This window comes from Brachionichthys hirsutus, chromosome 17 (assembly GCF_040956055.1).
Source record: "Brachionichthys hirsutus isolate HB-005 chromosome 17, CSIRO-AGI_Bhir_v1, whole genome shotgun sequence".
Classification (NCBI taxonomy): domain Eukaryota; kingdom Metazoa; phylum Chordata; class Actinopteri; order Lophiiformes; family Brachionichthyidae; genus Brachionichthys; species Brachionichthys hirsutus.
In genome coordinates, this window is record NC_090913.1 from 3189099 (window position 1) to 3216077 (window position 26979).

Sequence of the window (26979 nt, forward strand, 5' to 3'; positions counted from 1 at the left end):
CTAGATGGGTCCCTCGTTGTGGGTGCTGTGATTGCTCCTGCTGAGGCCCACACAGTTCTGCTGCTGGTTGAGCAGCTGGGACGTCTCATTGGTTACGACTACGGACACGGCAGGGGCGGTGCTTATGGTGCTGGCTGCGGTGGTGACCGCGGCGGGGGTCTCCACGCCGTCGTGACAATCCATTAGCGTGAGCCCGATCTTAGTGAACTCGCTGTCCGTTGATTGGGGCGTTTTGTCCATCTGTGATGCCATCACGGCGTTCTGGTACTGTTGGCGCGTTACCTAGGAAACAGGAGGATGGCGCCATCATCAGGTTGTTATGGGTTTCACTGATGAGTTTCCATAATTCTATATCCTGTATTTCTAATAACTAAAAATAATAGCTGAACAATAAAACAACGGGTGGATCGACTTCCACCGGATCTATTTCTGCCCTCTGGGCTTTAAGACTCTCATGTTTTGTTCCAGAGTATACAAATAGTTTAGTTATGTTACTTAGACACACAGGCAGGTCAATCTCACAATAATAATGCGCCTCAGCCCACCTGCGTGTGTTCTCACCTTTATAAACTGCAGGTCTGAACGCGCTCTGACGGAATAATCGGGTACATAGATCTGCAGAAAAGAGTTGAGCTGGTTGTTGCTGCTGCCGAGAGTCGGGGTGATGGCGTCTATGCGATCGTTCCTGTTCAGCGAGTCCGAGTGGTTGAGTCCAAACGGCCGTGGAGGAGATTTATTTTCTGTAAGGACATGTGAGAGGATAATACATTTAAAACGCAACATACACAAGGAAGGTCTAATTTTTCTTCTTCAGGAGGGGGTCCTTTTATACAGCAGGCATTGAGTTGGTGGTTTTGACGTGTTGCTGCTTCCTTCTATTTGCTTCCACAACATTTTTTGTTGTTGTGTTATTTTTTTTAAATATTTTTTAATTAAAGCCAGATTATGTTTTCCACTTCTTAAAGAAGCCTAGAGAAAATCCACACAACAAAGTGGAAACGGCTTGGCTAATGCTACTACGCTGACTGGAATGTATGTAATCCCATGTAGGAATACGTGTGTGTGTGTGTGTGTGTGTGTGTGTGTGTGCCAAACGCAGTGGGCCAAAGACCTGGCATGTGAACTTGCAGATTAATACTCTGTTATTTTTTGGGGGGGGGGGCAGGTCAATAAAGAAAACGGCGTAGTGTGTGCATGTCAAGACAACACACATAAAGCATTTACGTACCGGCAGACACACACACACACACACACACACACACACACACGTGTGCAGCAAGATGTCAAAATAGGTGAAGAACTAAAAACCTTTGAGAGGTGCAATGTCGGTCACTCGAATGTGACGTGTGTGTATTTGTTCAACCGCAGTTCCAGATACTTGTGGAGTTGGAGTTCTTGGAATCGTGTCCGTGGTTATGTTTGGAGTGTGCATCTGAACATACGTGCACGTGCACGTCTTTGCATGTGTGCTCAGTGGTGTCCGACAGGGGGCTGTAGCTGTGGGTCTTGTTTATGGAGTGAGAGGGTTAAAGGTTAGGGGCGAGCGGGGCGTAGATGAGGCTGTTAAGGTCCCTGAGCCTGTTTTCCTCTCTTTCTCTTCATCATTCACTTTTACATGCATGAATATACAGAAGATGCGTCTGATTGGTCGGCTGAACGAGCAGTGAGAAGGCACGGTACCTGGAGATCCTGCCAGTGATTCAGTCCGCCCGACCACGAATGTACGAGACAGGGACAGAGGCACTTTTGGGGGGGGGGGGGGGGGGGTAAAAGAGAAAAGGATTAGGAACTTTAAAAGTTGTCCCAAGCATAATCAGAATAAACAAATATAGGGTTTGAGCCCATATTATCTGCGGGACCAATACATGAAAAGAAACAAGGATTCAAAGCCAACTTCATGGACGACCGAGAGACGCTATTTCAACCAAAGTGAACGAGGACCAGATCTTACCGGGAGACGCCGCCAGAGCCATCATCCCATAAAAGGAGAACGGCCCCGCTTCGAACTTCATCCCCTCTTTTCCCGCCTCCACCTCTACTTTCCCCTGGGATTGTAGCAAACAAAGCATTACTTCAACACACTACATTTTAAATGTGCCGCCGTGATGCTGGACCCTCAGTTTGTCTCCACACACCTGCAGTATTAGGATGAAATAATCCACAGGCTTGTTCCTGTGGACGAGGTAGTGTTCCAGCGCCCGCTTGTTCTTCTCGTCGTATTTCAGCTCCTGGATGACGTTGGGCCGTTTCAACAAGCGCAGCAGAATCTTTTCAGTCATTTGCACCGGCGCAAACGGCTCGACCTCTGAGGACACAGAGAAGGAGGCAGAACCAAAATCAGCCATCGAGGTTTTAAATGATGCACCGCCCATGAATATTGTTTTTCTTTCTTATAACAAAGAATGGAAGCCGAAAACTTCAATTTAAAGAGTTGACGAATCAACAATTAAAGATAATCTGTCAAATTAAAAATGTTCTTAGTTTCTTCTTTAATATGAACAACATTCCAATTCCTTAATCTGAGTATAAATGAAATGCAGAAATATAAAAATATGTTTCCTCACTGAAGAAAGGCAGTTAGAAAGAAGACATTTAAGTTCTCCCTGTCGACTGCAATTCCTTTTACCTGCATAAAAATATCAGCAGGCACCTCTGCAGTTTATAAATGACGCACACGTAAAGTTTTGACGTTTTATTTTAGAGTTATGCCTCGGACATCCTCATCTCACCCGTGATCAGTTATTAAAATATTTTGTCGGCGCCTCATTCCAAGGCATGGCTCTCTCAAACACTGAACCCAGATCGTAACTGGCCTACCTCAGCCAATCAGCTCCCTCCGTTCTGCGGCGGTGATATGTGTCAGCCAGCCGCTGGCTCCGGCCTCAGCAGCTAAATCCCTAATAGCTTTTAGCGGAACTTAAACAACGCTTAGCTGGTAGGTCAAAGTTCTGAAGCAAATCCATCTGCGACAGTCAACTTGCTGCTGTTGTCGCAAGCGCTTAACTATTTTACAGGCCGCTTCCCAAGGGAACGCGCGTGGGTGACATACTTCACATTTTACACCAAGTATGGCGACTTGTGTGAGAACCTCGATTGCAGGCCAAGAATGCTGGATGTGATGTCACTGAGGAACGAGTGTAAGCAAACAGGGTGGTGTTTTTAAAGCTGTGAGCGAAGAGCCCCCACATGTAACCTTCAGAGCAGGACACGCAGGAAAATAGGCGCCTGAGAGGCCTTCCACCACTTCATACATCACACACACACACACACACACACAAACTTTCCCCACAGTGAGGGGCTGAAGGCACACTGGGGGGGGGGGGGGGGGGAGTCAAGCAGCAACGCCGCCGACTTGCCTGTTGCTAGGAAACGCAGGGTAGCCAGCAGAAGCTGAGGTGATATTTTAACCTTCATTTCATTGACGGTGGGCCTGAAGGCCGAGAAATCCTGCTTCCTCTCCCGATGGGTGATTTTCTTCTTCGTCTTGTTGTCGGCTGAGGAGGGGAAATGAAAAGTTCAAAGCGTAAGACAACAAACGTAAAACTTTTTACACAACGGGAAAAGGGCATTCCTCAATATGCAACACGTACATGCTGGATAATTGTAATGGGTTCTCTCTCTCTCTCTCTCTCTCTCTCTCAACCCAGACAGATGGCCGTCCACCATGAGCCTTAGGTTCTGTCCAAGGTTTCTGCCTGTTAAAGGGAAGTTTTTCCTTGCCTCCGTTGCCGAAGTGCTTGCTCTCGTGGGTCAAGTTGGGTTCCGTCTTTCCCCTTTACTCCTGTAAAGTGCCTTGAGATGACTTTCTGTTGTGATCTATATCTATATAAATAAAACTCAATTTAATTGAATTCATTTGTGCCATTGTACACCTAATGAAGTAACTAATTAGGTGCCAAGATACAATATATATGATGTGAATATGAATATATGCACAGTATCGTACATTAACTGGGTCCTATCGGGTCACCGGGTGACTCAGCTTATTGTTTTTTCCGATAATTTAGCTGCTGCGTTCTTTTACAAACTAAAACTGTTTACTTCAGCCATATGTGCAACAACAAAATAAATAAATAAACAAATAAAAAACAAAGGGCAACAAATAAATTGGCATTTCATCCGCGCTTTAAGGCTCCCAGAGGTAGCAGCTCCTGATTTTAACAGTATTTACTACATGAAACGAGGTAGAAAAGAAACTTTCAGAAAGGTTACACATTCATTTCCTTTTTTAAAAAGTACCATTCTAGTGTAGGTTTCGGTGCACATCTTTCAAGTCTTAATGATTTTAAGATGTTCGATAAATACATTTTGTTACCTTCACCAATTCAATTAAATAAAATTTGATTTATATAGCGCCAGATCACAACAGAGAGTTATCTCAAGGCACTTTACAGCCTGTTTGTTTGTTTTTGTTTGTGAGATTACACTAACACAACCTGCAGACCTTGGTGGAAGGGTCGGGCATGCAGGACTGAAGGACTCACTACGTTTTGCGTAAATGCCGATAAAGAGGTGGGTTCAGGAGTTGTTGTTTTTTAAATAACCATTTCTGTCAATTTCACAAGAAATCCTAATTTTATCGTCAGAATTCACAGCAAAATCTCAGATTCCTACTCTGCCTCTGCTCTGCCAGTTCATTGTTCATTGTAACATAAAATAAAGCACATGAGGTGTTAATGGGGACTACGAGCTTCAGCTGGGAACCTACTGTACAAGTCCGTCTCATCCAGGATCTCCGACTTGATGATTTCTTCAATGATGTCCTCCAGAGTGACAATACCCACAACCTCGTAGAAGGGGTCTCCCTCGCCCTCGTTGTTCACCCGCTGAACTGTGGCCAAGTGGGATTTTCCTAGCAAAACATGCATGCACACACAGAAACACAAAAAACACAGGTTGTAAATCCAGACAAGCAAATCAAATGATTCAGAGACGTTGTGCGCGTGATTTTGGCCAGTGGAAGGGAAATCAATCAGAAATGACCGATATCTGTCATCCCAAAAGGAACACAGAGCTGTGGAAGCCAAACGATCAGCAGGAATAACTGATTCCCAGATCAGATAAATGACCGAACTGCAGGACAAACACAGTATCCGTTCCAGCAGAGAGTCAAGCAGCCAGACAGACAATCAGACTGATGGTCAAACACTCTAAACTTTATCGTGAGTCCCCTCAGACCTACCCCCCCCACTTCTGCGTTCCCAGGACCCTCCTGTGAGCCCTGCCATCTAAAAAAAAAAAAAAGAAACTGTGCAACATGTATGCAGAGAATACTGTCAAGCAAAATGCTAAACAAATTCTTTGCCTTTTCTCAGCTTGTGATCATTTAAAAGGAATTTTCCACCAGAGGCCCAGGCTAATATTAGCCCCTGCAAAATGAAGTTTCCATTCCGCCCTGGCGATATTCTCACCGTGCTGAGGAACGGAATGGGCGAAGCCTCTGCTGTGTGATCAGATTGTCTTGAAATGGGCCGTTTGCATGCAGATACACCTGTGTGTAAAAGACGGAGGGCGTCAGCGTGCTTGCGTGTTACCGGGGTCCGAGTGCACAGACCTCAAACGGGAGCACGTCAAGAGAACCGGTGCATCTTTGGGTTCGAGCTCAGATAACAGCCGCTGCTGTGGAGCAGGCAAGCACAGACCGAAGACTAATCACCAGGAGTGCTTTATTACACTGCAGAGTTCTGCTTCCTCATAACCCAACAACAGCAGACTGATGCGCAGCATTCACAGCCACAGAGTCTAATGTGAGAATGTTGCCAGCAGCAGATGGAGCAAAGAGGCTTTCAGGAAAACACACTCAGGTTACATCTAATAGGCAAGTGAGAAAACTATAAAAAATGTAAACGTCAGAAATCCATGATGAAACGCAAACGGTACACGATATTCCTGGTCGAGGGTTGGAGTTAACTCAGACAAACCCAATCATGCCTAAAGCCAGTATTCTAAATGTCCGGACAAGGAACATTGTCCACAACACAGGGAAACGAAGGATCAACGGTAACTTCCTCCTCTTCAATGGTAGCCACGCCACTCAGCCTTGCACACGGTTAGGATTCAAGGGAAATGAAATCGATCCTCGAGTCACAAGTGTGAACTGAAATTAAATGAATGATTTAAAACCAAATGAATAGGTGTTGGCACAAATCAGTTAATGAATTAAGCTATTCTGTTAGATTACAGTCACCTGTGTTTTCCTTTAAACTGAAAGGTTCCTGATTTTGGGAAAAACACAATCTCCATCTAAGAAATCCTATCCCATCTGAGCTGAGCTGTGACGGTAAACATTTATTCAGCAGTTCCTTCTCTATTACCGATGATCAATCTGTCTTCGTAGTCAGAGCACTCAGAGCGAACACAAGCAAACACAGGGAGAACCGGTGGATGTGAACCTTGTCGTTGTGAGGCAGCGCCGCTGCCCACTGTGCCACCAAAGTTACAAATCCATACTAAGACAGGACATACTAAGACAAAGACTCAAATATTTAATTGGTATTAAAAGCTGGTTTAATTCGTATTTATCAGATCACACTTTGCGTTACTCAGGGTTCTGTGCTCGGACCACTGTGGTTCACCCAGTACATGAAATATTATTAGGAAGTGCTGCATATTTTTTCTTTGTTATGCTAACGATACATTTATATTAATCAATAGATTCAGATAAAATTATTCAGCAAACTAAAATTCCGGCATGTTGTAAGGATATGAAAAGACCGTATCCAGCTTTCTGCTACAAAACTGGGCGCTAAACGCATTAGAATCACACTATCTAGTGATTTAACCACTATGGATGACATCATATTTGCCTCCATCTCCATCACGAGGAATCCGGCAGTTATGTTTGATAGCAAATGTGACTTTTAGCTCCCATTTCAAGGACTCCTTTCTTTCATTTGCATAATAATACAAACATCAGTCAGAGTCTGAGCATTAAAATATCTTAAAGAGCATTACCCGGGCCTCTCTCTCTCCTCCTCTACACATTCCTGTCTCATTATTGCATGCAACTAACTTAAATTCTTACCCCTGGAGTCTTTATGCTTTCTTATCTTGCAGGTTAACAATGATCCTCTTTCTCAACCAGTAAAGGCAGAGGGCTGCCCACCTCCATCTGAGCTCTGCTCCGAGGTTTCTTTTTGTTTAATGGCTGTTTCTTCACCTCTGTTGCTCAAGTGGGGGGAAAACTGGGCCTGTGAAAATTAAGAGTACAATCTCGATGTTGTATTTCCGAGTGTAAACTTTAGTTTAAATATTGTGCTATGCAAATACAATGGATCAAATAACTTTATTCAACAACACCAAACACATAAGCTCAACATTTAAAATCAACACTTATTTGACATTGTGGGACTTGAAAGTGAGGCGGTGTCTTTTAGGGAGATGTAGTATTTGACCGCTTGTATTGTAAATCTGGTCGAGAGTCCATACTGCCTATATGTGAGAATGAGAGGGGTGGCTTCATGTCAGGAAAAGGTACAACCAGCCGTCAACATTACCTGACCCTTCAGCACATACTGGGCCCGACCTCCAACCTTTATACCAGCCGACCGATAAGATGCCGCAATCAATACATAATTGGTCCTGCTCTTCAAAAAGCCATGTTCTCGCACACACCAAACCCACAAAGGCAAAAAGCTCCAAGTTTGGCGGGTCAAACTAATCTCAGTGCACGTTTTTTTTTTTCTCATTGAAAATGCTTTCTGTCACCTGATCTTGAGTCGGGGGTTAACGACGGCAGATGACCTCTGGTAAGAACTTCAACAGAAACCACAAAGGTCACTCGTTAAAAGCGGGACAAAAGCCTGCTTATGTACGTTTAATAGTCTTTATTCTAGTCTGTCCTTGGGCCACAATTTAAGGAGAAAGATAGTTCATAAATCCCATGGAAGAGAGTGCAAAGGGAAACTCGCAGCACCATTCTCCCTAAAGCATTCCGTATATTTACCTCCACAAAGGAGGCTCTGTTTTCACTGGTGACATTTGTCTGTCTCCCAACGGGTTGATGGAAAAACTCCTTGACAACATTTTGAGATGAAATTAGTTCAATCGTTTCACCCAGATCTTTGTGAATGAACCCTCCGGTTTCTCCTCAAACACCACTGCTGACACTTTTAGTTCCGAGTAGGATTGGAAGGGTTTTGATGACATTTCTTACACGTCATGCCGTCAGCAGGTCAAACATGAGTTAAAATGAATGAACTTTCCCATCAATTTCTTCTGAATTTGGTGGTCAGACTTAAAAAAAAGGTGCGTTTAAATGTCAAAAGTCCAACTCTCAAAACTCAATTTGAGCAGCTAACCACAACTATACTTTTAAAACAGCAGGAGGGACTTCCTGTTGGGTAGCATTAAGCGGCACTCCAAAAATATATTTACAAGACTCTTTACTCGAGTTCACATCAGGGATATTTTCTGTAATGGTCTAAAAGTGCATGTAAACGCATCTTCTTGTGTTGCCAGCAGTCTATCTAAAGTTTATTTCTGTCTCTTAGTCTTGTCCCACAAGATGAGAGCATACTTTCTAGTTTCCCACAAAGAGAAAATACCACACAAGTTCACAAGTTACAGAAAAATGCAGCTTCTGTCTCCCATAAATACATTACACGCCAATGACGGAGTGTTTATTCATAGCTCCTGAGATGATGCTCAGGCAGTGATGTGTGTGTGTGTGTGTGTTGGGGAGGGGGATCCAGAGGTAACGTGTGGGCTAACCCTCTGGGGCCGGGAACCTGGAAGAGGGCCAGATGGAAAGCATGTCCTTGCTAAGACCAGTCGTCTGGGGTCCCCGGAGCCACCACTGCTGCCTGACATCTGGAGCCGTCTAGCTGGGCTGAGGCTGAATGCATGCTGGGTAGTCCAGCACACAAGGCACACGGCACACATCAGGGTCGGGAGGTCAGGAGGTCGACTCGCTTTCAGTTTCATCCATTATACACCCGTTTTCTTGGGTCGAGTAACTAATAAGCTCCCGCGTTTAATTTTTTTTAAACATTTCTGAGAAAGGTTGAGTCATCTGACGTGGTAATGACGGTTTCAGTTTATGCTGGAAACCGAGTGACGGAGACTCACACTCACACACACAATTATTTTGTTTCCTTTAATAAACAAGCAAATGACTAAGATGCCGGGAAACGCTTCATTTCACCATGGATGGATCAGGGGCTGCAACACATTTGTTCAGTTGTGGGGATTAAAATACCGGTTGCACAAATATGAAGACCCACAGCGGGAGCTCGACTCCTCACGGCCTGAGCACCGTTAATTTGATCGCCACAGATTTCCCCTTCTTCGCTTCCTTTCCACATTCTCTCCATCACGCTGCACTGTTGACCCGAGGTACTTGACGTCCTCTACCTTCTTTATTCCTTGTAACTTTACTGTTGTGCTAATCTTTGTCGCTTCCTGGTCCACAACAGGTGCCTCTACAACCCTTTGTTCTTTCTCATTTTCCTCATTCATTAATTCCTCAAAGTAATTCTTCTATCTTCCTACACACTACTGGCCTCTATCAACACTTTGCCATCTCTATCCTGAATCACTCTAACATGCTGAACATCCAGCCTGTACAGATCCTTCTCTCCCTCCTTACTATCTAACCTGCATACAGGTCATCATATGACCTCTGTTTGACCTTTGTCACCTGTACCTATGCCTTGTGTCTAATATTTCTGTACTCCTGTCCTCTCAGTGTCCCACTTCTTCTTAGCTAACCTCTTTTCCTGCAGACACTTCTGCACTTCCTGGTTCCACCACCAGGTCTCCTTATCACCTTTCCTCCCAGAAGACAGACCCAGTCCTCTCCTACCTGTCTCACTGATCACCCTAGCTGTTGAATCTGGTTGAATCAGTCTTCTGGAAACCTGTCTTGCCCACCCAGAGCCTCACCTCTTCCCTGAAAGCCACACAACACTTCTCCAACCTCCACTGCAGTTTAATAAGATAATTTGGTCCAAACAGAAGACGGGAATCCATAAAGATAACTCAATTATTGACCAGGAAATGCTCTTAGACCTCTACTGAGGATGCTATAAATGCTTAATAAAGAAGCGGCAATTCAACTTAGAATCACCGAGTCATGAAAAAACAGTTGTTGGCCGAACATGCGCCCCCTTGTGCGGAAGCAGCGTCCTCCAGCAGCAGTTTTTGCCTCCTTTGCTGTACTGCTTCGCACAGGCTGCTGATAAGGATGTTCACACACATATATATATATATATATATTTGTATCCCCATCCATCCATCCATCCACTGAGAACCACTCAGGCCTTCAGAGACCGAGCCGCATGCTCTTTTCCACAATTCCCAGCTTATTTATGGCATGCAGCTTTGTCATATTTTTCCATAGCGTAATTTTCCACTAAAAATAGGACGTGAGGCTCAGAGACTTGGGGTAGGAGTATGAGGGGTCAGTATCTGTTGTAGACACTCAGCATTGGCCCCCCTCCATGTCTTGATCTCCCCCTACTTTTCGAAATATTTGAGCACTGACAAATATAGAGCAACGTTAGGCTGATGGGAACCCATTGAATTGTCTTTCATCTCAACCAACCTCCAGTAAAAGCTGGAGGTTGGTTGACATTAACATGTATCTGAATACATATGTGAAAAAACTGTGTGCATGTATTTGTAGTTCCATAAAACAGATCAATTCAATGGCTCGTGAAACATTCCTTATATTGGAAGAAATATGGGAAGAAATTAATCTATAAGGAGGAGTAAATCTACTGTTCTATACGGTACTCTAGAACAGTATAAACAAGTACTCGGGGTACTTGTTTACAAACTCATGATAACATTAGCAAACAACATGTACAGGTACACACATGTTCCTGCACATTCCGGTCTACATGCCTCGACAAGCTGCATGAGGGTAAATGCTGCATATATCTATTTATATATTTACAGAGCAGACAATCATACAATTGAACATGCATATCTCTGGTTTCCATTAAGCCTCGAATTCAAACTCACAGCCCTGTCGTAATACTCAACAAACAGATAGGACTGGAAGTTTCATTTATTCTGGCCTCAAATCCATCCTCCGAACAGGTTTAAAGGAAATCTGGTCAGTACTTTTGGGGTCGGAGTAACCCCAGGGAACAAGTACGCCGAAACTCCAGTTTGCTTTTTCAACGCCGTACTAGAATAAAATGCAATCCGCACATCCGCTACAGTAAGTGGCAGTGGCCCTTTCACAACTACATGTAGTTACTACATGTAGTTACTACATGTAGCTGTGTAATTACTACATGTAGCTGTGTAATTATTAGAGCGTGCACAGGTAATAGTTTTAGTAATATCTTTTATTTATTTATTTAAGTTTAAGTTTATTTAACAGTATCGATCGAATGGCTCAATTAGTTGGTTGAAAATATTTAGAGTTTATAGAAGGAATTAATTGTCTTGAATTTAAGGGATGGGATTAACAGAAAATAACTGAGAAGCACTTCTCAAAGGACAGAGATCAATATCAGCCTCCGTTAGTCCGAGTCACAGCTCTGCTCTGGAACACACCGACTACTCAGAAAATAATTAGCAATGGCATCATTTTAACCAACTTAATTTAGTACTCCCACCCCAAATAATAATGAAATTAAATGCAGCATATAATCCCATAATTAAAAAGTGTACCAACATTAACAAGCGAGAACAACATGAAAGGGTTTCAAGTCAGCTGCAGTTATTAATAGCACAAATGGGTTTGCTTTTATAGAATGAGTGCATTCTTTTTTATAAAAGAGCCGAGAAATTAAGTCTGGTCACAGCTCCAAGCCATTAATAAAGGGTCCCGGTCACAAGAGTACTCTGCTGCTACTAGCCAGGGGTGATACACACACACACACACACAGTCTATCCAGCCACACGGACACACTGCTGGAATGACATATTTGTTCATTCAGAGAAGCAGCTTGCTGTCGTAGCTGGCTGCGTTTGTTGTTGCAAGGTCCCCTGGGTTGGAGATTCCTTTGGGCCTCAGTCATAAGGAGAGGCTTCAATGGGATAAATGAATGGACTCGTGGTCAGGTGCTGCTCCGTTACGGGAACGTTGCAACTGCTGAGCGATGAGCACATCGCACAATGATGACAAAAAGAGAGGGCGTTTTAAAACGAGTGAAACACATGGAAGCCGAACTTTGAGGATTGAGTTGTGCAAAGCAGATATGAAGTGAAACGAGTGTTTCACTTCATATCGTAATGGGAACACAGTTTTGACTCTTCCTCACATGGAACGGTCTTTACAAATTAGCAAGCATTAGCATGCTTATTTTTTTTATATATATATATATATTTGGTTTTCTGTTATAGTTATTAATAGTAATAGTAATTTTTTTTTATCCCATATGACTGGAGTTTTAAAATGATTGTAGTTGAACATTAAAAAGTTGAATCTTCTCATTTATATCCGACAGCTGCTGGAACTAAATACATACAGTAATACCTCGACATACGAGCGTCACGGAATATGAGCCAGCCTGCAAGTTATATTTTGCATTGAGATGCGAGCATATATTTAAGATACGAGCTCGCTTCCAGACGCCGGCGCCTTCGGTACTCGTCTCCCATGTTTGCATTATATAAGTGATTCTGTCTGTATCTGTGAGTTTTCCTTATAAGTGGTGGGTCCAAGTGGTGAGGATGGCAGTGAGAAGAAAAGACGATGATGACGATGGAGATGAAGCATGAAATTATCGATCAACGTGACCGTGGTGTCCGTAAGTGATTGGACACGCCAGTACGAGCGGAGTACATAGATCTCGATGAACAAACAGAAAACGAAGCCTTCCGAAGGCAGAACTATTATGTCTAAGTTTATGTAAGTGTATGTGTATAAGGTACAATTACTGTATAAAGTGTTAGGTACCGTCCAACTCTCCCTCCTTCCCTCCTCCAGCGTACTGCAATCCGCTGTTAGCGCAATTGTCTGTCTCCAAGGTAAAACTCATAAAACCACATTTTATATTACAGTAATACTATAGATCTTTTATTTCATCATTTTGTATGTGTATCTATATAGCAATAAAAAAAACTTCCATTGTTATTCGCATTGATTTGGGTGTTTTTAGATGACTGGAACAGTCCCCCCCCCCCCCACCAGTTATTTTATAAATTGATTTGACATACGAGCAAATTGAGTTACAAGCTCGGTCCAGGAGCGAATTCTACTCGTATGTCAAGGTATTACTGTATCGGCTTATCAAAGCCTGGAGCATCAACAATGAGGTAGACGGAGTTGGTACCAAAACTTGTTCTCGCTGAAGAAGCTACGTGGAATCACCGGACAGTGATCACGTAATAAAACGGCACAATCAGTTCATCTGTCAGCATAAAAAGCTTTGTGCTTTGGCAGGCTAAACATATCTCGACACCGGCGCCATCCCGCTGTCCTCTGGATGATTACATTTAGAATCAGTCATTTATCGCTGGCTGGCCACTTCAGAAATGTGAATCATAAAATATTACAAACGTTCCAGCAGTGGAGGGCGGGCCTGCTACCTCAGATACTGCAGGCACGAATACCTACACAATCAGTAGCAATAACACAATAAATATTAAACCACTGCACAAATCATCCCAGGAACTTTTCACAAACTAATCAAACACTTGAAAACACACAATTTTGGCACGGAGTACTTGAAGCTTTAAAACTCATAATTAACACCTCAATATAAATAATTAGCCGGGACAAAATCCCTAAAGCTAGAATGAGCCAAGTACCCCATAAAGCTGTGGGAATGTGGACTGCTGAGGAAAACATGAAACCTGCAAATGCTGGATGCAAACGGGATCATATTCAGGATAGAGGATCGGCTATAGGGGATTGCCCTTCCTTGCCCCGTCTGGACACCAGAGGGGCAAAAGATGCAGCCCCACCAAGAGAAATGAACAACCGTAAAATGCTCCGGTTGGGATAATACTCCTGCACCAATTTTCCAGACTTTGTAAACGCACGGCAGCACTGGATGAGACAAAAACCTTCCAGTGGAGAAGTAAACGTTCAGACAGATTCACTCAGAATCAAGCTTTCAACGCACCAGTGGAACATCAGCGACTCTGAGACAGCATCTTTTCAGCCGCAGCATTTCCAGTCTGATACATTAATAATGCCAGGGATCAATAATTAATTTCATGCTTTGTCCTTGTAAAATGTCCAACCGGCACAGACTAATCAGCACCAGGGGGCCCGCTAATGATCAGTTCTAACGGAGTGTCAATCGACATTTCACTCAGAGGTTTAGTCACAAATGGACCGAAAGTGAAGATGAGATCACAATGGCGCTAGAGGAGACTCGGAGCCGGTCTGTTTTAGGAATGAGGCCCCTGGTCCTAAATCTAATTACCATGGTAACCAAACAATTAAGACAAGATCTGCAAGTCAGGAAGTTCCTGTAACGCAGCACCTGCTTTCCGTCGGATGTCTTTAATGCAAACTAAAGCAGGACAACAGCTGCCTACTTTCTACACTGACAACACATTTATATATCTCTCATCACATGAAAGAAAAAAATCTGAATTATTTTTGCACACATTTTGACAGCCACAATTTAGGGATGACCTAAAGTGTTCAAACTGACTACCAAGAGGTTAAAGTGGTCGACGGGGCCTTGCTAAAGGCAGGTTCCCTCTTTTTTTTTATTCACTCTGGCAGTATGATGCATGAAATAATCACATGCACTTTTGAGACTCACACTTTATAGCTCATTAGCTTCTTTCTTTTTTTTTAGTATGGCTGAGGTTAGCCAAAGCGGTGGCATTAGAACAATTCAAAAGTTGCAGAAAATAGTTGAAAGTTTGCCGTTATTTTCCATCAGGCATCTAAAATCCACAATGACATCGGAGGGCACAATGTCAGACTGACTGTGAAGTCTCAGTGTTTCCTGTGTTACTGATGTGTTTTACAGAACACTGTGGAAGTCTCAGGGAAACAGGCTCCGTCAGCTGATTGTGAAAAGTGCCGGCGTCTTTTCGGGCCTGCGAAGGGCCCGTCGAGGGCTTTTCCTCCTGCCAGCAAACAGAGAGTCGGACAGTGTGCCCGGTGTTATCAATGAAGCCAGCCTCTTGGCTCCCCTAAATGCGCAGCTTGGAAGGCGTCCATGGCAGCGCATTAGGCCTGGAGGTTTGTGCCGTTTGTAATTTACAACACTGAGGGGAAACGGGCAAGAGGACAATATGGAGAGAAGAGGGAGCGAGGGAATGTGGAAGGAGGTGGGGGTGGGACTTGCTGCACAGGCAAGTGGTTCTGCAAAGGACCTGGGTACCGGGCTGAGCAGTACCTTCCCGAGCCACAGCCTGAAGGGGCCTCATTTTTAGGTCCTTCTCAGGTTAAAAGTTAGAGACATTGTGTAAAACTAACACGGGCACAGATGCAGCAATGCAGAGGCAGCTAGCTGAGGGGTGCACAAATACGGTGCACAAAGCCGTGCACAAAGCCGTGCAACAGCGCGAGGGTCCCAGCAAGCTTCCACCTGATGCAAAGGTGCCTGGCAGCAACTTAAGAGTTCCGCTGTCGGTGTCAAAAAGAAGCCAGTGGAAGCCACATGGCTACCGTGAGCGCAGCGAGGCCGAAGGTCACCACAGGAAGCAGGTATACAGGCGGGAGATAACATGATGATGATGATCATCATCATCGCTCCTCTCCTCCTCCTCCAAACGATCACGCACAGCGACACGAATGGCAGCATGTTCCCTTCATTCCATCAGGATGATATCACGCACAACACCTTAAAATGAGAGCATCTTTAAAAGAGAGGTGCAGCTGAGACAAACACGTCCGACGCTCTCCTCTCCGCTCAGAAGAAATAAACGACCGATTCTTGATGACGTCACCGACGAAGAGGACACCTCGGTGTCGGCCGAATGCTCTTTGAGTCACTTTGGATCACAACGGAACACGTGGAAGTTTCCCTTCCAAGTGAAGAAGGAGAAATTAGATATTAATTAATGTCACATAAAGTGTTTTTCAGCGGTCGCCTGCTTTTATGTAGAAAGCTCTAAATAATCTAACACCTTGACCTTTCAAATAAACAGCAACAACAAACAGCGTATTAAAATGAACGTGGGGGAGGCTGCAGGCTGGATTGCGTAATAACACGTTGTCTTCAGTAGTGGATGTTTACAGGCCTCTGGCGACATGCGCTGGAAGCAGGCTCAGCTCCTTAACTAAAGCCAGAAACAGAACGCTCATGAAGTTTCTGCCTCTGAACTTTGCACTCGGATGACTATTTACGTATTTTCATTTCCCTGTTAAGAGCTCCATGAAAGAAATGATCATCCAAACACTAACAGAGAGCACCCGTTATGCAGATGGGACTTATTCCCAACAGGCTCTCTCTTAGGCAAAAATAAAAGCTCATTGTACGATTGCTATAAATAGTCTTTTGATTCATTTCATGAATCAGAGGCGGGGTGGTTAGATCACAGAGGTTTGGATCACAAGTCAACTGTGAAAGAAACGCACACAAAGTGAGGTCTCAGAGCAGAACGATAGATTTTCTATCGCGCCGGGCGGATTCGGGGAACCTCATCTGACGGGACACGTCTCTGGAGCTGTCGTGTTGAAGACAGTGCGGAGTGAAAATAAATGTTAACGTTATAACCATAATGTCCGATCAGACAGGCTTTGGGAATGCACTGTGCCGAGAATCACGCACAACTGTTGTACTAATCCGGTCTTAAAAGCCTGCACCCCATGTTGTACCAGAATCTGAAGAATGTAGGCCAATTCAAAAGCCAGTCTTTGAAGGCAACAAACTTTAGAGTCCAGACAAACAACTTAAAATCACCAAAAGTCAATCGCAAACTCATTCCCTTAAATACACATGAACGGGTTTAACCGCAGAAACTAAAAATAGACTACACAGCGTGGCTGCTGAAGATACGAGACGATGAGATCTACCATGACCTGGAAGGCCGAGAATCTCCACACGCATCCCATATTATTTAGTCTTTTTTTTTTTTTAATGACGCTCCTGCAGGGAGCTGAAACCGCAGTCAGAAGACAAGCCGCGTCGCTCGGTTGTTTATTTTCAAATGAAGTTTGAAGTCCAGAAAACCGAAGGACATCCGTAAAGCTTTGAGTATCGGCGTATAAATGATCAGTTAAATCATTATTAAGTGGAGCCATTCCCCGTTGTTTTTGTTGTAAATTAAATTTACATTAAAATAAACAAATAAAGCTTCACCTAAAGAAAGTTAATGACTAGCAGGTGTAGAGGAACAGATAATCCCTGCATAGATCTGATCTAAACATTCACCAGCTGCTTAAACGTGACTCCAAATGGATCCAAATGACGCTTTAGGGGCTTGGATGTGCACATAGGAACTTCACAGGGCGACAATATGTTGCTTTCAGCGGGTTCCGCTACAGTTACATTACACTTCTGCAAAAAAGTTAGCCCAGATTTGACTTGACTAAGACAATCGCCCGCAAATCCATGTAAAGCATTCATTGCCTGGAACATTTGCATGCAAGCGCCGCTTGTATCAAACTTGCATTTAATTTCAGGGAAAAGTCCACGACTAAACAACGTGTCCAGAAATGCAGATAACCCTTTGATTCAAATTAATTAGTTCTGGTAAAGTGAGCGACTGGCAGGAAAAGTCTTGCTGAGATCAAAGGGAACATGAAGTGTTCTTACCAACATGATGCCATTTAATCCCAACACTTTTTCGCAGCATTAACACCGAGGGTTACTACGATACGGTGCGCTCAGACACCCGGAAAGGAGAAAAGCATCTGAAGCAAACCATAAAACACCTGTCAGCATTTCAACCAGAGAGAGGGAGGAAAGAAAGGGTTTCGCTTTTAGACAAAGTATGGAGCAAAGAGGCCGTGAAGGCTGCTGAATCTGAATTAAGCATAGATTGGCCTATATTGCAGCAGTCAGAAAACTAGTGCAAGACGTGCCAGGTGTGTGTGTGTGTGGGGGGGGGGGGGGGGTACGCTCAGGGAGACCTCAAGACTCCCATATTCAAGTTAGGCCAGTGTCCTGCCGCCCCCTCCCCCCCCCCCCCCCCCAGGCAGGAAGAACGGCACGGTGCAGAGGAACACCTGTGCATAACCTGAAATGAGTTCCTCTAGCGTAGCGGCCGGTGACGCTGCAGGTGAGCAGGTGAGTAACCCAAACGACATTCCTACTCCTGACTCATCGGCTTGGTTTGGTCCCAAATGGAACACACTGACCCACTCATTAGCCGCTAAACCTGCAGCTTGACAGGAAGCCCCCCCCCCCCCCCCGCCCCCGCCCGGATGACGGTAATTGTTGCAATCGCAGACGGGGAGCAATTAATGAAAGGGTCAGGAGTTTCCAGAGTGTTGTCCACTGGAATTAAAAAGCTTGAGCATGAATCTGACCTTGACCCCCGACCTTATGAGCCTGCATTGGTTGGGATTAGGAGTTTTAATGGCAAGAAAATAAGGAAGGAAATAAAACATTTAAGCTCTGTAAAAAAAAAAAAAAAAAAACATTCTTTCATCTTTCTTGAGACAGCAAATGATATATAAACGAGTTTTTTTTAAATATATATATATTTCCACCATTGTCATTGTCCCTCTGGTACAAGGCCAGACACAGAAACGGGACGCGTATGATGGACCCATGTTGTTTTGCATCAAGTGGGCGGATACAAAGAAAAACAACAACAACAACAACACATGTTTGAGTAAACAGATTAAACCTGAACCCACAAGAGAAGCAGCAGATTAGATTTCTGAGGCCTCAGCTGGTTTAAAGATGAACCGGTGTCCGATTGAATATCTGACTGTTACAGATCCATAAATAGCGGAAGGCTGTTGCCAGAGCGTGATTTTTGATCATAAATAACAAACTGATGTTCCACTAATCTAAACCGTTTGGCACAGGTGGCTGCGTTGGATTCCTGGTCATGGATCTGAATGATTTGTTCCGGTTTTCCTCCAAATCTATCCTCTGAAAAGGAAGCAGATCTATACTGGTAAAGGAAGCGATCGATCAGTGATCACTTTTCTCCCGTTTGAGGCACTGGTATGAGCTTCACTGGGTCACTGCGGTGGATTTGGGCAAAACACGCTGATACCAAATACACAAGCAGGAATAGGAATGAATTAGTCAGAGGCAACAACAGGGAGGGGGGGGGGGGGGGGGGGGCTATGTGAAACATCAGGTAAACATCTTTCTCAAATGCCATGCACACACACACACACACGGGGAGATTGGGGGTGTTAAGGAGGCTGTTATTCATTATCCCCATGACTGCATTCCAGGGCTGGACAAAAGGAGTTATCGCCACCATCATTCAGAGGCGAGAGCGACTTAAGCAGGTTCTCCAACAAGATGCCCCCGCCTGATAACCTCAGCACGGCCGGTGCACCATTCCCACATGCCCCGGTGCATTCAACGTGGAGGGGCGTGGGGGGGGGGGGGCAAGGTGAGAGGAGGAGAGTGAGACAGAGAGGCAGGAAACGGTGTGAACATTAACAGTGAATGGAAGCGATGGGGGCGGGGGGGCGGTAAGGACGGCTTCTCCTCCTCCTCCTCCAGCGCCGGATGCCTCCGACTCACGACTCACCTTTCTTGAACTCCTCCAGCATGGCGTCCAGCTTGGTGTCGTTGAACACGAAGTGCAGCGGGTGGCTGTAGAACTTGGTGATGGTCTTCAGAGGGGTGCAATCATCCGGGTCCACGAAGGCCAGGTCCTTGACGAAGAGCAGGTCCACGATGTTGGACCTCTCGCCCTGGTAGACCGGGATGCGCGTGTAGCCGCTCTTCATGATCTCGGACATGGTGCTGAAGTCCAGGGTGGCGTCCTCCGGGATCATGAAGCAGTCCCTCAGCGGCGTCATCACGTCCTCCACCGTCTTAGTCCTGAGCTCCAGCGCGCCCTGGATGATGTTCAGCTCCTCCTTCACCAGGTCGTTGTAGGGATCCGTGACGCGCAGCATCTCCAGGAGCTTCTCCCGGTTGTACACGGTTCCGATCTCCTGGCCCAGGAGGTAGTCCAGCAGCTTGCTGACCGGGTAGGACGCCGGGAAGGTGAGCAGCATGAAGAACTTGGTGAGCAGGATGGTGTTGGCGCCCACGGCGAGGCCGTGCCTGGAGCAGATGGCCTGGGGCACAATCTCTCCAAAGATCACTATCCCGATGGTGGAGATGACCACGGCGAGGAAGCCCGAGCCGGCGATGTCGTCCAGCAGGATGGTGAGCGTGGTGTTCACCAGCACGTTGCCCAGCAGCAGCGAGCACAGCAGGTAGTTCCCCTGGCTCCGGACCGGCTCGATTCTTTTAGCGTAATTCTTTTCCTTCTCCGTGCCGCAGTTCTGGACGATCTGGAGCTCCATGGGGTCCAGAGCCATGAGCCCCAGGTTCAGGCCGCTGAACATGCCGGACAGACACAGCAGCATGGCGATGAAGATCACCTGCAGCCAGAAGGGCAGCAGGAACTTCTTCTCCTCCACCACGATCACCTTGGTGTCCTCCCCGTCGTGGTAGATCCAGGTGTTCTCCGTCCACGGGTCGTGCGCCCCGGCCGCGGCCGGCGCGGCGGTGGCGACGCACAGGTAATACGCTTTGCTCCTCTCGGTCTTCCGCAGAGGTTTCACCTCGATCTCGACGACTCCCGACGTCTTCCGACTCAGGACGATGTCGGGCAATATGATAATATCCGAAGTCCTGATGCCGCAGGGGTGCGCGCCGGACGCGTCCTCCTGGCTCTGGTTGTCCCCCGACGCGCTGTCAAAGCCTCCCCCCGCCGCCGTCCGGCTCCGGTCGTGCTCAGTGAACGCGATCTTGGACCAGGTGTCGTTGTTGATGTTCTGCCCGTAGACCCGCAGCTTGACCCGGGAGCGCTCACTCACCCGCAGGGAGCCCCGGTCCATGAAGGAGATGTCGTCCGTGTCCTCCAGCCGCAGCCCGATGATGACGGGCTCCTCCGGCGCGTCCCTGCCGCTTGTCGGGGCGACGCAACAGCAAGACACCGTCAGGAGAATCACGGCCAGAGCTCGGACCCGGTTGCCTGACGCCATTTTTGCAGCGGTTTGCGCTTGATGGAGCGGCTCTGCCATGTTGACATCCAACCTGCTGAATGAAAAGCGCTTTGAAAGATCAAAGCCAATCAGAGGCAGTCGGAGTCCGCCTTCATCTCCGCCGACGGCCGCCGAGACTCGCGCGTCAGGAGCCGCTCGTTCCCACTGCGCGTCCGACACTGATGACTTGAGAGCGCAGGCTGACGGGCCAGCTCGTGCCCCCCCCCCCCCCCCCCAGACTTTCCTGAGACGGGCGACGGCATTGACCAATCAGGAGGAGTCGTTTGAAGAAGGGCGGGGCGTCCGTAGCCTCATTAGCAAATGAAATTCCAAAAGAAGTGGAGCCTCATGCTCTGAGGGAGAGAGACCATATCCAACTACAAAAATATGTAAACTTCATCTGGAAAAAGGATATACAAATTAAATAAATACTTATCTTATCGATATATTGAAGCTTAGGTATAAAGTTTTGAAGTACCTCATGAGAAATCGCTCTCCATCTTTTGAGGCAGGGTCTGCCAGTAGTGGTGTTCAGATGATCTTTTAAAATGTTAATAAATAAGAAATACAAATTGTCATGTGATCTTCAAGTACAGGTTAAGACAAAGCTTGACAGAGACTTTAAAGAGCTTTTAAAAAAAATACAACTAGGAGTCCTTACTATCACCTTTGGACACCCGTGGTGTGTCACCTTCTGTTTCAAAGAACCCAAAATGAAATATGTGAAGGAATGAAAATAGAACACGTGACTGCTATAGCCAAGATTTATTACCCAGTAGCAGAAACATTGCGTTGCAAATTACACAAGAAACAATTGCATTGTGAAGCTAACACAAAATCTAATAAGAATACAACATTAGAGCAATTACAATTAAACTAGTGTAATTTCTGAAGCACCAGTCGGAAAAGTCCTGCTGAAGGTGTGAAAGTTACAATTAAGTATTAAGGCGTACTTTGCTATTGATACTTTAACATTAGGTACATGTATTATGCAGTTACACAAAATCAGAGATGCAATTTCTGGAAAACGCTTAAAGTCAGTCTTTTCTGTTTATCCAAGTTTAGGAGAGAGATTATAAATGTGTGTGAGCAGAATCAACATGGCGTCTGTTAATGCATCATTAACAATGAATTCAGATTGTGGATACACATTTTAAATGTTATTAAGGCAAGAAGGTGCAGCAAGAAAGCTCATTTCAGCCACGCTATGACGCTGGGCCTCGATTTCTCAGCGGTCTTCCCAGCATTACTTGCAACAGGCGTCAGACTGAGTGCAGCAGCGCCCCGGTGTGGCCGAATCTTGTTTCTCCAGCTGGACGGCCAGCTCGAAAGGATCCACAGCACCGACCTGCAGTTCAAAAGGGTAGAAATCATTCGGAGCTCATTGCTGACATCCAGTTCCGTGTAAGTGTTGTATAATAATTGTGTTCCATTTCATAAAAATAATGATGGTTTGAAAATTAGCTTTCACTTTCTCCCATTTTTTTTTTTTTTTTGCAGCGGTTATTTTTCACGAAATCGGCAGCTGTTTTTTCACGAACAAGACCAAAGGCTTTTTATTACCGCCCCCATCAATGAGCAGTGTTGATGATGTCGCCTCTGGAGGGCCGTCCAAAGGGTAAACCAAGACACACATACTGAGAAATCCTTAAGAGTTTTTTACATTTATTTGGTGGTTAAAAATTTAAATGGAAAAATAAAACCCTAAAATGAGCAAGTTTAAGTTTGCATGAAAAACGTGTCCGTGTGGCCGCGAGAGCTGAGAGGACGTTATTCCCTTAGCTGAAGAGAGAACATTCCTTCCTGTTCAAGGTTCCCCTGCAGGACTCCAGTCTGGTTATGACTCTAAGACAGCTGCTTGACCTTGTGCGTTGCGCACGAGTATGTATGTTTGAGTGGCTACGGAAGAACTCGCAGCATTGGTGTCGGCGTACGTACAGAACGCGCGTTCGTGCGCGTGCGCGACTACGAGCGCAGCGCTTTCAGGGCGTGTCACACACTCCAGACACTCGCAGCACAAAGATGCTGACCTCTAGTCAAATCTAGTCAAGCGCAAATCAGGCGAAGACGAAGAAGTTGTGACACCGACCTTATTTTGCACGCAGCAGGGCTCACCGGGCCCCCCTGGTGGCTGGAAAGTGAAGAACTTTGCAAATCTGGAGTGGGTCAGGATGGAGGCCACAGCTCCATCAACCTCCACGGCTTCGCTGGCCTGGAGAACACGCCCACAGCTGGTCATCACACAAGTCTTGAACAGGAGACGCTGACCTGCTGCATCTACGAACCTTGAACGTGTACCGACAGTCAAACTGGAAGCTGTCCTCCGCTCCTGAAATACCCCCTTTATACATGACCTGACAGGGCTTGGTGTTGCCTTTGGGGACCTTGAACAGGCGGTAGGTGGCAGAGACAAACTTGAAGTCGCCTGAATTGCCAGAGAAGGGGGGGGAAAAAAGAAAGAAGAGAATTTATAAATACATCAGCGTCAACCTCGTACGTGGGAGTGTGTTTCTTATGCAATGCTTTCATTGAGCACTGAACTAAACTGGCCGTTGAGCTGTACAAACACAGTAAGCCGGTATGCCCAGCGCAGGTGTGTGTCAAACATTAACCAGGGTCACGAGGCGCAAACGAGATCCGACCCAAGCTTTGAAAACCAAAACGATGAAAATACAAATCTACGTAAGCCATGACAATCATCATTTCTTTCAAAACGTTTGACAGCCAAAAAATAAAAGACAGGTTGGGAGTTTGATTCTGAATTCGACCTCCGTGCAGACGGGTGTAAACTGTGCTCGATTGACTTTTCCCTTACTCGCTTTATTGCACCTGTCAAAGCTGCACACAGAGCAAACCGGAGCGGCGTTCTGCCCTCAATCAACGCCCAGTGACATTATTATAAGCCTGCAGAAACAAGTGGCTTCCTTTTATGTGCATTGCTTCAACATAGAATTATACTTTCACAGAAATCCACAAAGAAATAAGCAACAACAAAAAAACACAAAATCCAACCCAGGATGTTCTGCAGTTCTTTGTTTCCGACAGTGATGGTACTGGCTATGACCAGCCGTGGCGGGCTGAAGCCCACTTCCTCAGCCAGCTGCACGAGATCCTTCCACCAGAGCGATCCGCCGAGACACTCGCCTGCAAAAAACAAAAACAGTCACAATCCTGCATGAGTTTATGAGCATTTATCAGAATAGGAAATCAGTCCGACTCACTCCAGAGGATTTTGTTCTTTTTAACTTCCTCCGGGAGCCTTCCGCTGCTGTAGACGTCACTGAAATAAATCTCGCCGCCATCCTGAAGATCAAGAGTCAAAGCGAGAGTCCGGTAAACACAGACGTGACTAATAACTCATGACTTTAAATGTTTCACCCTCGATCCAAACATTCTGGTCGTGATTTGCAATCAGAAAGTGAAAAGCGACGCACCTTGAGCAAGCTGTGGGCCTCGGCCAATGCCTGCTTCTTGTCCGGAGAGAGATTCACCACACAGTTGGAGCTACGGCGGAGAAGCCACGTTTCAGCACGGCGTTACATTCACATACAAACGACAACAACAGGACAGGACAAAGGGGAATTCTTACACCATAATATCAAAAGAGTTTCTTTCCAGGCCCACGTCCGTCAGCGCCTCAATGAAGCCCTGGACAAACGTGACGTTGGGCTTCTTGTAGCCGAACTCTTTCATGTGGTAGTCCACGTGTTTCTTGGCCACTTCAACCTGCGGGAGGAAAAAAAACGACGCGATGATCTGTAAGTCTGGGCCAGCAGCCAAGGTGACCCCAGTTAAAGGCATAAAATATCACTGCGTTACCATGGTTACATGCGCCGAACTTGCAAAGAGGGGAGCGATGCGGGCTGAGCAGCACGTCACGAAATACACAAACGCATACCCACGTTTAGAGCCGCACTTATCAGCTTCGTCTCGCTCGTGTCGAATAAAACTTATCAATGCATGGGCTCTTGAATTGCTTTTTAACTCGTAGGCAAGATGGTGGCACACTGGTTAGCGCTGTTGCATCACAGCAAGATGGTCTAGGTTCCAAACCGTGTTCCCTTTGGCCTTTGCATTAGTTAATAATGAATAGTAATTGGGGTGAAAGGTTCTAACTCCATCGACAGAGATATGAAGCTGCCCAGCCGGGGCGAGGCACGGATGTTCCCCAGCACCTGGTCCGCCGTCATGTCGATCCCCGTGATGTGGCCTTGCTCTCCCACCAGCTGGCTCAGGATGTAGCAGTCTCTCCCGCTTCCACTGCCCAGGTCCAGCATCCTGCAGCCCTCCAAGCCCTCAGGCACGACCATCCCACAGCCATAGAACCTGAAGTGGGAGGACAGCCACAGTGTAAACAGCCTCTGGATTAGCGTTATTCTGGGGGGGGGGGGGGGGACAGAGATTAACGGCAGCCCAGAGACCTCTCGGTCACTTCAGGGTGAACTTTCTTCAGGGCCTGCAGGACGAACGCAGGGGTGGGCCTCTTCGGAGCCACGCAGACATTCGTCTTCAGGTCTGAGGCGGTCTTCAGGACGTTGCCATAGTAATCCTGTCGATCAGCAGGAAAAACAAGACCTACGTTGCAGATATTAATTGCTTTACTAATTTATTGTAATTTATGTAAGTTATTTATTGGCATTCATTGTCATTTTGCATCAGTGGTGTAATTTATTTTAGATTATTTGTTAGTTTGCACTGGTGGTGTAAAATCCTTTTATTTTTGCTTTTCTAATGTTACGTTGAATCAATTGAGTAATTTAATTTAATATTGGTTTTATTTTTATTTGTATTGTTAATTGTGGATGATTTATGTACGAAGGACTTTCAACGGAAACAAGACCGCAAGGGCTTTTTTGAAATGCTCCTCTTAGACAGGATGTTTGACTTTATTTGTACTGTAATACATGCTACTGTGTGACTGTACTTGTACTCTAACATTCTATCTAATAAATATATTCATCATCATCATCATCACACAAATAGATCACCGATATACGAGTAATTATTAACGCCATGGCACTGGGTGAACTTTGACATGTGCAATCAGAACAATGTCAATGCCTTTAATTAAAGCGATCGATCTGGAGACATTTGCAAGAGCTTGATTACCTTGACGTCTCGGTGAATGTCGCTGCCAGCGAACCTGCTTAAAAAGGACATTACGCATTAAATTACGCATATAATTACGCAGACAGCATGACTCAACAACTGTTACCGTCTACTTCGGGTTATATTCTAATGTTTGATCATGACGCACGCCCCTTTTGGTCGATGCGGGGTGAAGACGAGACAAGTAACGGGACATCTTCTTACCTCTTGTCCTCAGCCATATTCAGCTCGTCCGCTAACAGCGTGCGCGCTGGGAGAGCAGAAGAAGACGAAGACAGTGGCGCAGGCGCAGGACGAAAGGTAAACAACGTCGCAGTGACATTGAGTGGACATCCGGTTCACCACCGCCCCCTAGCGGGGTCTGGGTACTTCACAACCGGAGGAGTCAGTGAGCTGCGTCAAGTTTTAGTTTTAGAAACAATCCGATTACATTTAGGTATGGATACAGATACAATCGGATTTCTGGAATTATAAAAAAAAACATTTTATTTGATATTGTTACAGTCATTCCAGACAAACATTAAATCTCAGCGTAGGCCAGTCCAGTCGATGTCTTTTATAATAAATTCTTGCCACTCGTTTACAACAGAAGAGTCATCTTGAATTTTACAGGGCATATTTATTGAATACAAATCCATCTTGGTTATTTAATTGAATGGCCATAAACGAAGAATGTGTGGAAATCCACCCGACACACCCGGAAGAAATAAAGAGGCCCCTTATCTTAATAACAATTTATCTATTGTATAATTATTCAAGCACACCTCACTTAACCGTCGGGGTCTCATAAGAAGTTACTGCTTTTCTAAACAGAGGAAAACAATAAAGCCAATAATTGCATAAACAATATGAAGGAAACTATTTGGTTCAAAAAG

General features: G+C 45.5%; 2 protein-coding genes across 2 annotated transcripts; both read right to left on the reverse strand.

The window, feature by feature from the left end:
* cnnm2b (cyclin and CBS domain divalent metal cation transport mediator 2b) lies at positions 1 to 21040 on the reverse strand. The gene is made up of 8 exons (XM_068750708.1): positions 19543 to 21040; positions 4709 to 4852; positions 3357 to 3494; positions 2136 to 2305; positions 1952 to 2045; positions 1681 to 1743; positions 562 to 740; positions 1 to 282 (listed from the first exon to the last, which is right to left on the reverse strand). The coding sequence occupies exons 1-8, from the start codon at positions 21032 to 21034 to the stop codon at positions 1 to 3; spliced, it is 2562 nt and encodes an 853-aa protein (XP_068606809.1). The 5' UTR covers positions 21035 to 21040.
* A 711-nt stretch (positions 21041 to 21751) lies between these two features.
* Positions 21752 to 26376, reverse strand: as3mt (arsenite methyltransferase). Its single transcript, XM_068751081.1, has 11 exons — positions 26309 to 26376; positions 26105 to 26141; positions 25417 to 25544; positions 25171 to 25321; positions 24585 to 24721; positions 24430 to 24499; positions 24217 to 24298; positions 24008 to 24139; positions 23281 to 23420; positions 23085 to 23207; positions 21752 to 22343 (listed from the first exon to the last, which is right to left on the reverse strand). Exons 1-11 carry the CDS (start codon positions 26323 to 26325, stop codon positions 22242 to 22244), a joined length of 1119 nt encoding a protein of 372 aa, XP_068607182.1. The 5' UTR covers positions 26326 to 26376; the 3' UTR covers positions 21752 to 22241.
* Between the last annotated feature and the right edge of the window lie 603 nt (positions 26377 to 26979).

What these genes read in the sequence shown, in the direction of transcription:
- as3mt (XM_068751081.1), bottom strand. An exon ending in AAAGAACAAAATCCTCTGGA is followed by an intron (nt 24,140 to 24,216) that starts GTGAGTCGGACT and finishes TGTTTTTTGCAG; the next exon opens with GCGAGTGTCTCGGCGGATCG. An exon ending in AGAACTGCAGAACATCCTGG is followed by an intron (nt 23,421 to 24,007) that starts GTTGGATTTTGT and finishes CTGGCAATTCAG; the next exon opens with GCGACTTCAAGTTTGTCTCT.
- cnnm2b (XM_068750708.1), bottom strand. Translation starts at nt 21,034, where the DNA reads ATGGCAGAGCCGCTCCATCAAGCGCAAACCGCTGCAAAAATGGCGTCA. An exon ending in GCTGGAGGAGTTCAAGAAAG is followed by an intron (nt 4,853 to 19,542) that starts GTGAGTCGTGAG and finishes ATGTTTTGCTAG; the next exon opens with GAAAATCCCACTTGGCCACA. An exon ending in GGCTCTGGCGGCGTCTCCCG is followed by an intron (nt 1,744 to 1,951) that starts GTAAGATCTGGT and finishes CCCCCCCAAAAG; the next exon opens with TGCCTCTGTCCCTGTCTCGT.